The sequence below is a fragment of the Hoplias malabaricus genome, chromosome 15, assembly GCF_029633855.1.
Source record: "Hoplias malabaricus isolate fHopMal1 chromosome 15, fHopMal1.hap1, whole genome shotgun sequence".
Taxonomy (NCBI): domain Eukaryota; kingdom Metazoa; phylum Chordata; class Actinopteri; order Characiformes; family Erythrinidae; genus Hoplias; species Hoplias malabaricus.
The window spans coordinates 25,893,713-25,908,422 of record NC_089814.1 but is presented as its reverse complement, the minus strand read 5'-3'; the positions used below and the strand labels follow the sequence as shown (position 1 = coordinate 25,908,422).

The 14,710-nt window shown below is 38.8% G+C and overlaps 1 protein-coding gene across 3 annotated transcripts in view; it reads left to right on the top strand.

Moving 5' to 3' along the window:
* The first annotated feature begins 442 nt into the window (after positions 1 to 442).
* Positions 443 to 14,710, top strand: part of amot (angiomotin) — a 41,004-nt gene continuing 26,736 nt past the window's right edge. Inside the window, exons 1-4 of one of the 3 annotated variants that reach the window (XM_066645394.1) lie at positions 443 to 568; positions 679 to 848; positions 1,052 to 1,174; positions 1,378 to 1,428. In XM_066645394.1, the coding sequence (XP_066501491.1) occupies positions 1,087 to 1,174; positions 1,378 to 1,428 (139 nt within the window). In that variant the 5' untranslated portion in view covers positions 443 to 568; positions 679 to 848; positions 1,052 to 1,086. Of the gene's footprint in view, positions 849 to 1,051; positions 1,175 to 1,377; positions 1,429 to 14,710 lie in introns of all 3 variants that reach the window. The other 2 variants (XM_066645393.1, XM_066645395.1) reach the window with 2 other exon arrangements.

The following is a 14,710-nucleotide window of genomic DNA, read 5'->3' as shown; positions in this document are numbered from 1 at the left end:
GAATTGCCTTGCACTATTTTATTTAATATATTTATTTCTAATTCTGAAACTGCACTGTACTTATATTGCACATTCCATACCCTTTGCACTATCCACACTTTTTCAACTTTTAAATCATATGCTGCACTAAAGAGATCATCCCCAGCTGCTCACAGTATCACAGATTCTTGCCAGGCTATGTTTGATTATTCTGACGATTGATTTATTATTCTTAAGCACACCGTCAACTTCTTGGGTATTTGATTTTGATATTTGTTTTAGGGTTTTTTTTTTTTAAACTTTATTAGTCCATTGCTGTTTAGTGATTGTTGTATGTGATGTCTAAGTCTGTAAGCTACTGAGACCTTGAATTTCCCTGGGGATCAATAAAGTATCTATCTATCTATCTATCTATACTTGCTATGAAATATTGGTAAACGTCGTTGGACTTCATGTCCCATAATGCAGCCGTAGTTGTGAGTTAAGCCACGCCCCCTCACCTGCGGAGGTGAGCGGCTGTGACTGACACAGGTTCAACGCTCAAACAGCTGTGAGACAGAAGAAGGCGGGTTTTCAGGAAAAGAGAATTGTAAGGGCTGTACAAAATAAAGACGATAGCATCACTGTAAAAAATTATATCGTACTGTTTTCACATTTCTTAACTTTGTAAAACACTTAGTCTTTTCCTTTCGCCGAGAGAACGGCGGAGCGCGTGGCACTGGAGCTCGAGCTCGTGTTGAAAAGCGCCGGGTGAAACACTGGGTTTGCTTTGTGTGATTAAGACGTGGAAATCAAAGAACTAAACTAAATCAAAAGCATCGTTTTGAGATTCCTCGACTCTGCTGAGACTCAGCACAAGTCTGTTGAATGTAAGTAGTCCTAGTTTTCTTGTGTTTTATCGGGAAAAAAAACTAGGAAAGTGATGAATGTGTTGAAAGGAGGACATTCGTCACAGTCACGGGGGAAAAATCAGAAGGAGGAGGGCATTTTGACAACGATTTTGCTTGTGTAATGAAAGCTGTGTATTAATCACTAATGGTGACTAACAAAATATAAATGTTTTATGTTTTAGAATAGGCATGTGGAGTGATAGAGCGAATTAAAGTCATGATTTTTATCGAGGACTGGAATCCAGATGACGTTTCAGCATGGATGAAGAATATTGGATTTCCTCAATACGCACAGAGCTTTTTAGGTAAAATTTGGTAATGGGTGGTTTCCTCTTTGGAGCAAGAAACTTGAGAATTGATTGTAATTTTTTTAGTGGAACAAACAGTTTTTGTTTTACAAGTTTTTCCACCTTTAAACCCGAGAGGGCGCTAAACTACTGTTCATGAAATAAACATTGAATGCCGTACGAGTTGACAAAAAATCTAAGTTGTTGCTCTTTCTTTATAGAAAATGGAGTTACTGGACTGGAGCTTTTGGAAATCACTGATTCACTCTTAGGTGAATTTTCTTTTTGTTGTTGTTGTTTTTTTTAGTATTTAACTTACCATTACATTCATTGTGTTAGAAAACTGTCCAACCAGGTGTGTCATTTTACTTTCCTTTTTTATGTGGCATAATGTTCATTCTAAAGTTGGTTTCAGGTCAGTATTGTTTGAGCTTATTGAATGTGCTGTAAAAAACAGCCCCAGATTTTGATATTTGCACCTTGTTACTCAGTAGTTTTAATGTAGTCTGAAGGGAATTATTTTCTGAGCCTTCTCCACTCACAGAAACTACTTTAACAGTTTGATGCTGCACCAAAAGTAAAATACAACTCATTTTGAAAACATGAAGTAGCCTGAAGACCTTTATTAAAGGGCCCCAATAGTTAAAGTGTCCAAATGAGTGTGTGTGTGTAAAATTATGTTCAGTAATAATTATGAACACAATGAGGCCTTTCAAGGGTTTTATATTTATTTATTAGTATTTTTTTTAAGTTGTGGAAAGGGATTTGGACATTAAATGTCACACCCAGAATTTGTTAAGTTTTCTAAAGAAGCATTTGTTGAACAGCCAAAAATGTTGTTTTACACTGTAGCCTTTTTGCCTGACTTTAAGATGAAAGCTTTCATCTGTGTCTCTAAGTTGCATACAGAGAGAGCAGGGAAGCACTTTTCTGAGCACATACTATTGATTTAATCCCAGTATCATATTTTTCAGAAATGCAGTCATGTGCTGTTGTGCTGCAAGACCGTGAACGTCAGCAGATTAGAGAAAAATGGCCATTGAGCACAAATAAAATCATAGTTTACTTTCTTGAGCAAGTCATGGGCCTCTTCAAGCGTGAAGGCTTGATTCACTAACATCAGGCTGCCTTAATGAGCACAGACGCCTAGCCTAGAGTGAAGAAAAAAAAAAACTAGGCTTTTCACTGACTCATCATCATTAGCAGTAAAATTCAAACCAGGTTTAATGTGTGTTTATGAAACTGACTCATAAATGATAATCCTGCTGCAGGTCGGCTATTGAGGCCCCTGTTGACTTTGTGAATAGTCTGTGAATAAAATCTTTTAATGTAGCGTTTTTAACTAAACCAGTGTAGATTTATATAAATACGTTAATTAGATTAAGTTTTCTTGTGTAAGAAAGTGGATATTGTTTAAGACGAGAAAGATGCCTTAATATTGTTATTCTTATATTAACCTGCATCTATTATTCAGGGCAACAGGGATGCCCTCTGGTTAATCATGTTTATTTATATTACTTAGCATTCATGTTATCTAAGAGTTAAGAAATAACTGAATATTTCTATATAGATATTCATTAGCAATAATGTAATAGGCAGCATTTCACACAAAGCTCCAACAACCAAACACCAGCCTTTTTCCAGTTTAATGTTATGGAAATAAGAGAGTGTGATAAAACTCATTGGCAAAGAAAATTGTCCTTGGAAAATTAGTAAGTAAAGGATGAAATGGCAGCCAGCAACAAAAGATGGATGAAGACAAACAGGATTCATGAAAGAACCATCCATCCATCCATTATCTGTAGCCGCTTATCCAATTTAGGGTCGCGGGGGGTCCAGAGCCTACCCGGAATCATCGGGCGCAAGGCGGGAATACACCCTGGAGGGGACGCCAGTCCTTCACAGGGCAACACAGACACACACACATTCACTTGAAAGAACCATTAAGAAGTCAAAAGACCCAAACAGAAGACAATCTAAAAGATAAACTCAGTCCATATATCAGTTTAAATGGACTTTGCTAAATTAATTGTAGTTAATAAAAATACTATATATATATATATATATATATATATATATATATATATATATATATATATATAAAATCAATCCCAGTCAGAGACCACTCTTTATTTATTTTAGTAAAATTCCAGTAGAACGGAATAAGGCAGAACTAATGTGGAAAACGTTTTCAAAACTGTTAAAAGTTGTGAAAAGATATAAGTATATTTGGTACCGCCTGCAGTACCCAGTTGTTCATCATACAATACCTGCCAGATAAACAGTAAAAATCAGATTCTGGACTTTACCCAGGGGAGATGTATGTGTGATCGTAAAAGTCTGTAACATTTGTACCTGATTTACCTGGATTTTATCCTGCCAGTGCCCTAGAGCATAATCCAGGTAAAGTCAAAGCGAGTCTATGTGTGAATAGAGATAATTACAATGAATTCATGCTGTATCCCCTGCAAACGCTACACAGGAGCTGCCCCGCGCCTAAACCATGCAGAATAGTTCCAGCTGTGAGAACGCATGTGGCCTAGGCTTTCTCCATTTGTATGCTACATGTGTGAAAGGACGTCTCCAGAATGTGTCTGTACCTGGTTTTCCAGTTCATGTGTAAAAACGGCTTTTGTGTTTGAAAGGACATGCGCCACTGTGCCGCCTTTATTCAGACAGAAAGGTAGAAAATATGCAAATCAAACAGAGAAACTAATGGTAGTCTTTTGAACAAGACTGACCTCCCCGAATCCAAACATCAGCATCACTGAATGTATGATATAGAAAAGCACATTTCTAAGAGAGTTTTGGAGATGAAATCATATCCCAGAATATTTCCTTTAAGACTTCTGTATAACATGTCTGTTAAAACTCCCATCATGTCATCAATTAAATCCCCTCAAAATTCACCGTTGTTCATAAGAATTACACATTAGTAAATACTTGCTAGAAAATAATGACGAAATGCACTAATAACTGCACTTTTACATTCACACAGTACTCGTGGATGTATGAATAGACAAATCAGCTTTACCTCTGTCTTTATTCACACCTCCGAGAGAGAGAGAGAGAGAGAGAGAGAAAGAAAACACAGAGAACACACAGAACACACCATAGGGTGGTGCAGCAGGTAGTGTCGCTGTCACACAGCTGCAGGGGCCTGGAGGCTGTGGGTTCAATTCCCGCTCCGGGTGACTGTCTGTGAGGAGTTGGTGTGTTCTCCCCGTGTCCGCGTGGGTTTCCTCCGGGTGCTCCAGTTTCCTCCCACAGTCCAAAAACACACGTTGGTAGGTGGATTGGCGACTCAAGTGTCTGTAGGTGTGAGTGAATGTCTGTGTCCGTGTTGCCCTGTGAAGGACTGGCGTCCCCTCCAGGGTGTATTCCCGCTTTGCGCTCAATGATTCCAGGTAGGCTCTGGACCCACCGCGACCCTGAACTGGATAAGCGTTTACAGATAATGAATGAATGAATAAAACACCATAGGTACTTGCTGAGGTAACATAGTTTTACTGGAGGAGGCCTTTAAATTGGTTTCCTGAGGGGGTGGATATCATAGTTAATGGCTGTTTTGAATGGAAAAAAAACTCTAACTTTTTGCACTCTTAACTTATTGTACCTCTGTTGTTTGTTTAAAACACTGCTATTAATACCAGTCTCATGGCCTTGTTCATTTCCTGTTTTTTGTTATATATAAAGTGGAGTACACCAATGGGATTTCCTCATATGTAGTTTGTATGAGGACTTTTGTGGTGCCGGACTCCAGCAGACTTAGTTCTGGGTGAAAGTGTACACACTCTGGCCCTTGAGAGAGAGAGAGAGAGAGAGAGAGAGAGTGTGAGTAAAGCAGCGCGAGCGCCCTGCTTCAAACACACAAAAGCCTTTTGTCGTTGTTGCTATTTAATGCTTGAGCGACGTCGCCAGGAGCCAAACGGAGCAGCGGCTCTTTCTTTTTCTCTGAGAAGGAGGAGAGGACAGGAAAAGAGAGGAGGGCTTTCTGTCCCAGCCCCCTAAACATCCCCGGCCTCTAGAAAGGGGCAGGGCCTTCTACTAGAACTAGATGCCCGGTCTAATCTTCCATGCATTCCTCTCATAGCGCTTTTCAGAGCGAAAAACATCTTTTAGTCGAGCTGAGCATGAAATGTTGGAAGAAATTAGGCAGAGAAAGTGCCCACGCTGCCGGCGAACTCTCTCGCGGTATCATCTTGACTTTATTCTCAATAGCAGCGAGTAAATATCGGCACGAATAAAGTTTTAATGAAGCCCAAGTCTATGGAAGCCTTCAGGAACCTACTGCAAAGGAACTGGACTGTGTGAAGGTAAATGGCTTCTAGTTCCCTTGTGAGAACTTTTTAAAGAAAGTTTAAAACACATTTCAGTGATAGACTTCAAATGCTGTGTGCTGTCTCAACGTGTGAATGACGTTTCTCTTCAAGGAAACCTTGAGATAACAATGAAGGAAAAACTCTAGTGTGATAAGAGTCTAAGGTGATTTTGTCCAGCACATTTAGCCTTATGGATGATTGTGATCACGGTGTTTCAATTTTGAGCATGAAATACCCTCAGCTGACTCTGTTATCTGTCTTTGCATTCTGCTTTGAACTTTAAAGTTCTGTAGTCCATGGCTAATGTGTCCCACCATAACTTTAGTAACTCCAGTTATTCCTCAGAGGTTCCAAATTTTGATGCATAAAACTGTGCTAAATTGGAGAGGTGGCCAACCCTTGGGTTGTTAAACCTGTGTCTATTTACTAAGCCTCACACTTTTAGCAGATCCTGCAAAGTCGTTGTGATGAAGGGATGGCTGTTAAATAATTAACAAAGCTGCAGAGGGAATCAGCAGAGCTTCCTCTGACGGATGTCACCATGCTCTATGAGGAATGTGGGTGGGGGTGTAAGACAGAGCAGACAGATACGCACCGTTACATAGGGCCGGAATGCAGTCATGTGTTATTGGAAATCAAAGCAAGAGATTAACTTATGAGGAATGTGCAGCAGGCCTGGGTGATTCTTTTTATTAGGTGAAAGTAATGGCCCCCTTAACCACCCCAGACGTTGGAGTCTCGCTCCTGCTTTTATGACGGGTTTAACAGCTGAATTTCTTATCAGTTTATTTCCTCATTCAACAGTTAGTGGGCTTTCTTGACTTTATTCTTCAAAGGAATACTTTAAAATGAGGTTGTAAAAAAGATTTCTTTGGAGTGATCCCACAGCAGATCCAATTTTATTTCCCTGGATGATCATTTAAAATTGATTAAAAAATCTATTATTATTATTATTTATATTATTTATTGTGAGGTGTGGAAGCATTAAACACCTGTTAAAATGTCTAAGACTATACACATTATGTAAATTTATCAAAATATTTTTACCCCCCCCCCCCCCAAAAAAAAAAAAAAAAAAAAATCAATAAATAAAAAATGAATTAAATAATTATCAATTAAAATCTAATTACTGAGTCAAATGTGGTTCTCCTTTAAAAAGAAACAACCCTTAGTTGGCATTTGCATATGGTTGTCAGTGAATTTAAGTCATTTTTTGGGCATGGTCAGAAATTAACCCACAACTTTAAAAGCTGGACACACTGCAGCCAAACTGCCTTTTCCTTCTTCCTGTCATTGGAACGGTCCATTTTGTGAGCTGGGACTTTGTTTAGTTGTAGAGGTAGTGAACGTCCACCAGAAGAGTGCCTAGCGGCACTGACTCACAGTGCAGGAATGTCAGTTCTCTCTCTCTCTCTCTCTCCTCTTTCTGTCTCACTTCCTCCATCTTTCTTTCCATCTCTCCACCCCATCTCTCTCTCTCTCTCTCTCTCTCTCTCTCTCTCTCTCTCTCAAGGCCAAAGTTCTGCCTGCTGACTCAGCCTAGAAATCACCCAAATGCCTTTTTCTTTCTTTCTTTTTTTTTCCACTAGGCTTTTGCAACTCCAGAAAGCCTGTACTCCTGCTATTGAAGTTTTACAATGAGGCTGTGTTCTAGGGGAGAAGTGCTGTAGACTATAGTCCAAGTCATTTGTATGTCTCTGTATGACTGAATAAGAATATCTCTTAGCCTCCATACACTATTAACCCAAATGCTTCCAAAATATGCATAACTCAGCTCTACACCATTTTAAAAACCAAAAAAGTCTGGGGATTAGTCTTCCTAAATCATTCCAGTCCTCTGACCCCTTTGACCTCTTTCACTCTGTGATGTACTGTAGTATACTTCACTTTACATTCCCAGGTTTCTGACCAGAATAATTTCATTCTGAAAGGGAACAATATAATGGTATACTTGCTCAGGAGCTTGAGTAACTCGACGGCTCCTGAAGAGCCATGTGGCTCAGCACACACTCGCTCAACCCCAGGCTGTGCAGACAGACACATCTGTGGTGGAATGTGTCACTGAGTTTCAGACAAAATCACACGGGCGAGGTTCAAAATCTTTCACGTAGCTCCACTGTAACATTAATCATGGCTTAGCCACAATGTGTCACTATGTGGTGGATTCCAGGACACACACTGGGTCTGACTGTGGTTGTTTTTATCAATTTTGTATCAATTCAATGGAAAAAGGAAGACGAGTAAATTTTTTTGTTATTGATTTAGTTAAGTTGAGTGGGAGCAGAGCTTGGCTAAGTTGAATACATGCTGTATTTTGAGTGGTTCTGGCTGTTTAAAAAAGTGTAATACATATAAATGTTAAGTATTAAAAATATTTTTGGTTTACAATCTCAGTACACATGACGTATACTCACTAGTATAATTAGATAAGAAGAAAACATTCCAGTTGAAACAAGCTGTGCCCTCATTAGACATTACCTTTTGTAAATATAGATCAAAATAACTGATAGATATTACACTTTTATTTGTACTGTCCCCTATTAGCACATACGTCAACTGTGTAGTCTTTGGTCAACCAGCATACCTTCCCCATTGTGGAGTGCAGTGTTGAATGACCAAAACAAAATCAGATTTAATCACCCCTCTTCTTGTTTGTGGTTTTGAGTAGTTCTTGGCGAGGGAGTTTGCAATTGTGAGACTAAGCATGTCAACATGGACCCACTGTAAACTTATTGGGTTCTGATGCATTTTTCTCCAGCGTTGTATTGTACATCGTCTGTGTCATACAAAATCGCCAATGTGTTATTTGTCATTTTGGTCATAAATTCTGGTTTCATAGGGATTTTTTTCCTGTGGCAAAACACAAGAGGGAAAAGAGTCTGCACTGAGAAAGAAAAAGAAATTGGCACACAGCTTCAGTGACAGAGATGAAGCAGCAATCTCATCTCTCCACCACATGCTTTCCATTAAGGCTTTGGATGGAGGGAGTGGGTGGGAGGAGGGGTGGGGGAGTGGGAAGCTGAGAGGCAGAAAGGGGGGAAAACGCGGTGTTTCCGAATACTTGGGCCTGTATCAGGGACTTGCGGGAGGAGAAAACCACATTATAGAGAGTTTGTTGGAGTTAGGGAATGAAGAGAGCAAAGAAATGGAGTTATTTGGTTACTCATGCTGGATGTTTCTCTTCACCATAATCATGCACAGGTTTACAGAGTTTTTATTGTTAGTTTATTGAACAAAACTGTAAAATTTAATTTATGTATTCAATCCTTTTTTTTAACATTTTACACCATTGCAGAAATTTGTATTTGACTTTTATTTTTTATTTTTTGGGGGGGGGATGTGGTTATGAGTTTGTTGATGCACCAGCGACATTTACACATTCCAGTTGGTTCAGATCAATCTCAGCTCCAGCTGCAGTACCCTTGCCCTGAATGTCTTCCTCTGCTCTTTCTCAACAAAGACTCTCCATCGCATGTTTAATGGAAGACAATCCTCTGAAATCAATCACTGTAACTGCTGGAAGGTGGGTTCTGGTGCAGAAGACACAGAGCAATGAACATGGAAATAGAGCGAGGGAGAGAGAGCAGATGTGTCAAAGTTTCTTGGCCTACTTCTTTTCCAGTCTGGCAGTGACAGAATCTCGCTGAGCTGAGCTGGGCGTAATGGACACCAAGGGATTCTGCGCTTTACACTTTCTCCACGCTCCCAGCGCCAGACCTTTCCAGATTGGAATGCTGTATTTCCTGCTTTGTTCCTGCCATGTGTTTCTCAGTTTCCCTTTCTCACCCTTCTATCTATCCCAATCTCTTTCCTTCTCAAGCCCTCACACCATTGTTTTAAACTTTAATGATGGACATTTTTGTGCTCCTTTTCTTCTCTTTTGAGCTCATATCTTTGTCTCATTCTTTAGTTTTTTTATTTCTTTTCTCTTTCAATTTTTTCAGATTTTTTTTAATATCTGTATACTTCACAATAAAGGCACAAGACAGGGTTCTTTGGAGCGATGCCACTAAATGAGACACTTTTTATTCCCTGAACAGCCTTTCTTTTCAGGAGTTTTAAAATAAGTTTTTTTTTTAAACGGAAAAAACAACCTCTGAATTGACATTTAGGGAGTCTAAGTGGTTATACTGTAGCATTGTCCAAAAGAAATTATTTTTAGATTTCGCTTTCTGTTTGAGGTTTCCCTGAATTCTCTCTGTCACCTGTATTTAAATCTTTCATAACGCTGTTTGTCTCCTTCCAGAACAGTATTCTTAGTATTATCGTGCCTTTCAGGAAGTATAAAAGAACCCTCTGGAGTTCATTAACCTTTGAGGGTTCTACTGATGCTCCACTGTTATGTAAACAGTGCCTATAAAAGGTAGGGGTGGCATTTCTGCTATCACAAAGTTTCTCTCTGTCTCAGCAGAGGCTCAGTGAGGACACACTAGTCTTCCGGCCTTTCTCTTCTTGTCCTGGTTTCAAAAACGGCTGCTAAGTCAGATCTTGGAGGCCTCTGGAATGTGCCCCTACTGCTACTTAACATTAGGCATTTTTACCGTTGGTGCCAAGGGCAAAGTGCATCGTTTCGCTTACTGTTAAGGAAAAGGAGAGAGAAAGGACAATGGAGTGGAAAATCCAAGTGAAAAGTGAGATAAATTGAACTAGTGGGATAAGCTCTTGAAACCTCCCTCATTGAGTTAAATCAGCAGAATGAATGGAAAGGTTTTGGGACAATAGGCAATGGTTGTTTACTTTAGAAGATGGTTACGCCTCTGATGAATGTTAGCTCTTTACAAATCCTGGTCTTTTGAGTGGAATGCGGCAAATACATCTAGAACCATTTTGGTGTGTGATTTTAGTGTATTCATGGTTTACAGGCATGTTTATGCAGTATGATTTTAAGCAAAAATTAAAGAAAAAAAATTCTGGTTTGGTAAATTCAGTGTTCACTGTTGATTTTTAATTGGATTGTGTACAAAATAATTATAACAGGAAGTGGGTTCAAGTCTGAAGGCAGCTCCCTGGACAGTCTTCAAAAGCAGCTCTCATTAGACAGCTTTTTAACTGACAAGGAACCTCATTGGGCAGTGCATTTGGGACACTCTTCAATCAGCATACATGATTACATTTAAAATCATTTTACTGGATGACAGAGTTAGCTCCAATTGTCAGGTCTATCTTATCAGGTCTTGCTTAACTAAGTAAAACTCACTTGAAAACAACGTATTACAATCTAATAAAAGTTGTTATCAATGACGTATAATTAGGCATGTACTGATATGGGCTAATGCTGATATCCTATAATATATGTGTACGTATCTGTTGTTAGTGATACCAACGTATATCTATAAAATACAGAAAGATAAGATATCCTGGATTAATATTATAGACAAACAAAACATTTTTTTCACATTTATACCTTTAATCCGACTATGGAAAATTAAAAAAAAGGACGTCTCTTGAGAAAATACGTAGTCACAATTTTAGCAAGCCAACTGGTCCTTACAGAGACTAGTCACAGATATAAATCATTATTTAGAAATGTAACAATTTAAATATAATAATAGATCTACTTAAATAGTGAAAATGAGAACTACTTAATGTTAAAGCAACAGATTAAGCATATAAATATCAATAAACTGTAAGCAATTTATCTATTCAACAATACAATGAAACAGAAATAAGAGATTTAGCTCTGCCTTTATGCTACTCCACACTCGGTGGAAGAACCTGAGCCTAATTTAAACGTTTATCAGCCTTTTTTTTATTTATTTTTTCTTAAAAAACAAACAAACAAACAAAAAACAATACCAATAAAAGAGTGTCACCCATCTTTTTCCGGCATAAAATCAATGTCTGCAATTATCGGTTTGAAATATTGGTGAATATTTAAAATAGGGTCGATGTGATAATCTTATCTGCCGATACTGATATAATTACGATATTGTGCATCAATACTTATAGCTACTTACATTTGTACACATACTCGACTGGAAAGCTGACTCCATCTGCCATTTTCAATACTGAATGCTACATCATGGGATTGACTTGGGGGGGGGGGGGCATTTAAGACCATTTTTTTGGATTTCTTTCAATGTCTCAACCCTTTTGGTGCAGTCCTGTTTTCCTCATTGAAACAGAATGTGCTGATGAATGGCCCAGTCAGAATGTTATTTTCTGCGATCATAGACTTATTGCCAGTAGGCCTGTTGTGTAATGTGACCTGAAGCATTCTTGAACATAACTGCCTGCCACAGAGTTTGGCAAAGACTCTTTATGTTTGAGACATTTCATACTGTGAAATATTCAGTAGGTGTATGAGGCTACTGTTATCGCACAGTAACCGCATATTTTAGAATGTTTCTTGTGCAGAAATGAACTGTTTGCATCAATTAAAGTGATTCATCATTTGCTGAGACATGTGTAAAACCACAATAAAGTCAGCTGGATGTAACGAAATGTTGCGTATTTTTAGATTTGGTGTGAGTGATCAATAGTCATGCTGCAGTATCATCATAGGAACATTCATGGCATTTAAACAGAAGCTGTATCACTGTTTCGAAGCCTTAAACTTTATCCAGCCACATTGAGATTACAATGCTGTGATTATGGACTAGGAAATGGTGTTGGCACAGCAACACAGAGAAGCCAAAATGTCTTGAGGTGATTAGGTCAGAAAGGAACTTTACTGTCAGGTGATGTTACTCAGGGTCCATTCAACTTGCCAGCTCCAGAACTATGCTGAGCCTACGCTGGGCTACATTCCTGCCGTATTACTAGAATAAACACTCTCTGCGTGGGGGCCCTGGGAAACTTGTGCATGGAAGGTAAATATTTACACAAATTCAGGCTCCATTCAGAACGTACCGGACTTTCAATAAATCCAGGTTACAGTCTGGGTAATTAGTGTATCATCAAGGTTTTTCTAGTAGAATGAAAAGGCCTGGATCGCTTGATTGACTGCAAAGACACAATAACAAACCTAGCCCTTAAATGACCTTAATTCATCATTTGATCTGTACAAAATATAATTAGTAGTGTCTGATTATTGCTGAGTACTTTTTACCACTGTGTTTATCATAACTCAGACTTGGTTCAAGAGCTTAAATAGTCCTTGTTTGTTTTCAAAATCCATAAAATAGTCACAATCTTACCTAAACAGAAGGACTCTATCTTTACAGCCTAAAAGTGTTTAAAGCTCTTGTCATGGCTGATTTATTGCTTTAATAGTCATTTGTTTTCCAGAGGAAGCAACTCTGCCTCTGTACTCTTTGCCTTTTGAAGTTGTCTGGCAGTTTTTTTTTTTTTTTTTTTTTTTTTGTGTTGGCTTGTCTCCGATGCTGCTGGCTCTGTGTCACTGTCTCTGCTTGTGTGGCCTTTCTTCATTCTTTTCCTCCCTCCCTCTGTCTTTCATTCTTCCTCTTTCTGATAGGTTGAGTGGATGCCAGCACTGGCCTACACCTGTGCCCAGTGTCCGTGTTGTTCTTGGCTCCCCTCAGCAGCTCTTTGATGCAAGAGAGCATGGGTGGTTAGTGAGAAAATGAAGCTGGAGTGACTACTGAGTGTTTGAAAAGCAGACCATGTGCTTGAACCCCATATCTGAAAATCTCTGTCACCTGCCGTCAGATTAATTTACCGTTCAGAGCAGGTGGAAACTCTGTCCAGGGGCTATTTGACTTGACCTGGCTTTGTGTATTTTAAGTGCTGTATTTAGAGCTAGTCCCTGAAACATGATCATGGCCTGAATTGGCCTTAACTCACAGCTGTTTCAAAAGCATATTTTGTGAATATTATTGTTATTTCCTTTGTTCAAGCTTTATTGGCACAACAGAGGAGTTTTATTTTACATGTGGATTCAGCACGTTCAAATAATATCACATTATGCTTTGCAGTCATTCTACAACTCTGCAAAGAAGAAGAAAAAAGAATGAAAAAGCATTCGTGCTGAGATTGTGTGAATTTTTTTTATATCTGATTCTCTAAAGTCTACAGAAGTCACATCTCAATGCATACTCGATAATGCGGGTGGAGCAAGAACACATCTGCATATTTGGACTGTACCTGGCTAGATGTGTACTTTTAAATGGAACAGTACTTGGGCTGCATCTGATGGCATTTCCCAAGCCCACAAGAACACATTGAGGGACAGGAAGTCGACTTTATGTTCTACTTTATGAATCATTGGCCAACAGTTGTTACCAGCATCACTCAGACGCTTAAAGAATCAGTTTTTTGGGGGGTCGATTCCTATTCGCTGTTCAGCCCTCGTTGCCTTGACAACAGCTAACAGCCAGAGGATTTCCCCATTTCTATTTCCTTGTGATTTGTCAGTCTTTCCCAGATTTGTTGACAAAAATCGCAAAATATTTCCTTATATTTCTTGTCTTGAAATGCCAAGACATGTCCTCTAGATTTCATTGTGAACAATAGGTCATAGATGATGTCATAGGTTTCATTGAAATAGCACTATTTAATGTAGGAGCAATCCAGTATTTAATTATGCAAAGATTATAGGTTGTTTTCAATTGTTCATTGCTAATATTTCAAATCAGACTGCACTTGATTATCACTATATAAATTTGGGATAAAGTTTAAACAGACTCTTCTACATCAAAATATCTTTTGGGGACACTGCTGTCTCGTAATCACAAATGGAGACAAGAACATTCTTAACTTTGTGTTTGGTTGGGGCCCTGTTGTCACAGCAGTAGTCAATGTGGACATATGTTGCCTCTTGTGACATAATTTGAAGAGAGCATTCTCTTAAGTTACATAAAGGTGCTGCATTAAAAATTGTGTTTTCACTGTGTGGTAGCCTTCACTCTCCTAGCATGATTGTATTGTGTGCTTAACTGAGACCGAGTCAGTAGCCGGACTTATCACTGATTTAAAAATAATTTTTATCAGTAAGATGATCAGATGTGTTTGAACTCTTCCACTGTGTGTCATGTTGATCCACATACGTTGTAAACGGACACCTGTTGGGAAGAAATTGTCTTTACCATTATGATCTATGTGGAGAATGCCTGCTAATTGTTTTAAATTCACCTGTTGTTCTCATATCATGTTTCTTCTTTTTATGTTAATGAAAGGAAACCCTAAATTGCTCCTAATTTAGATAGATCACTTCCAGTATTTAACAGAAAATGATCAGGACACTTTTCCGCAGCAGTGGTTACAGCAGCAGGTTGGTATGAGGGCGTGGAAAGTCTGTTGGCGCTGCTCCAGGCTCACCTGTCCTCACAGC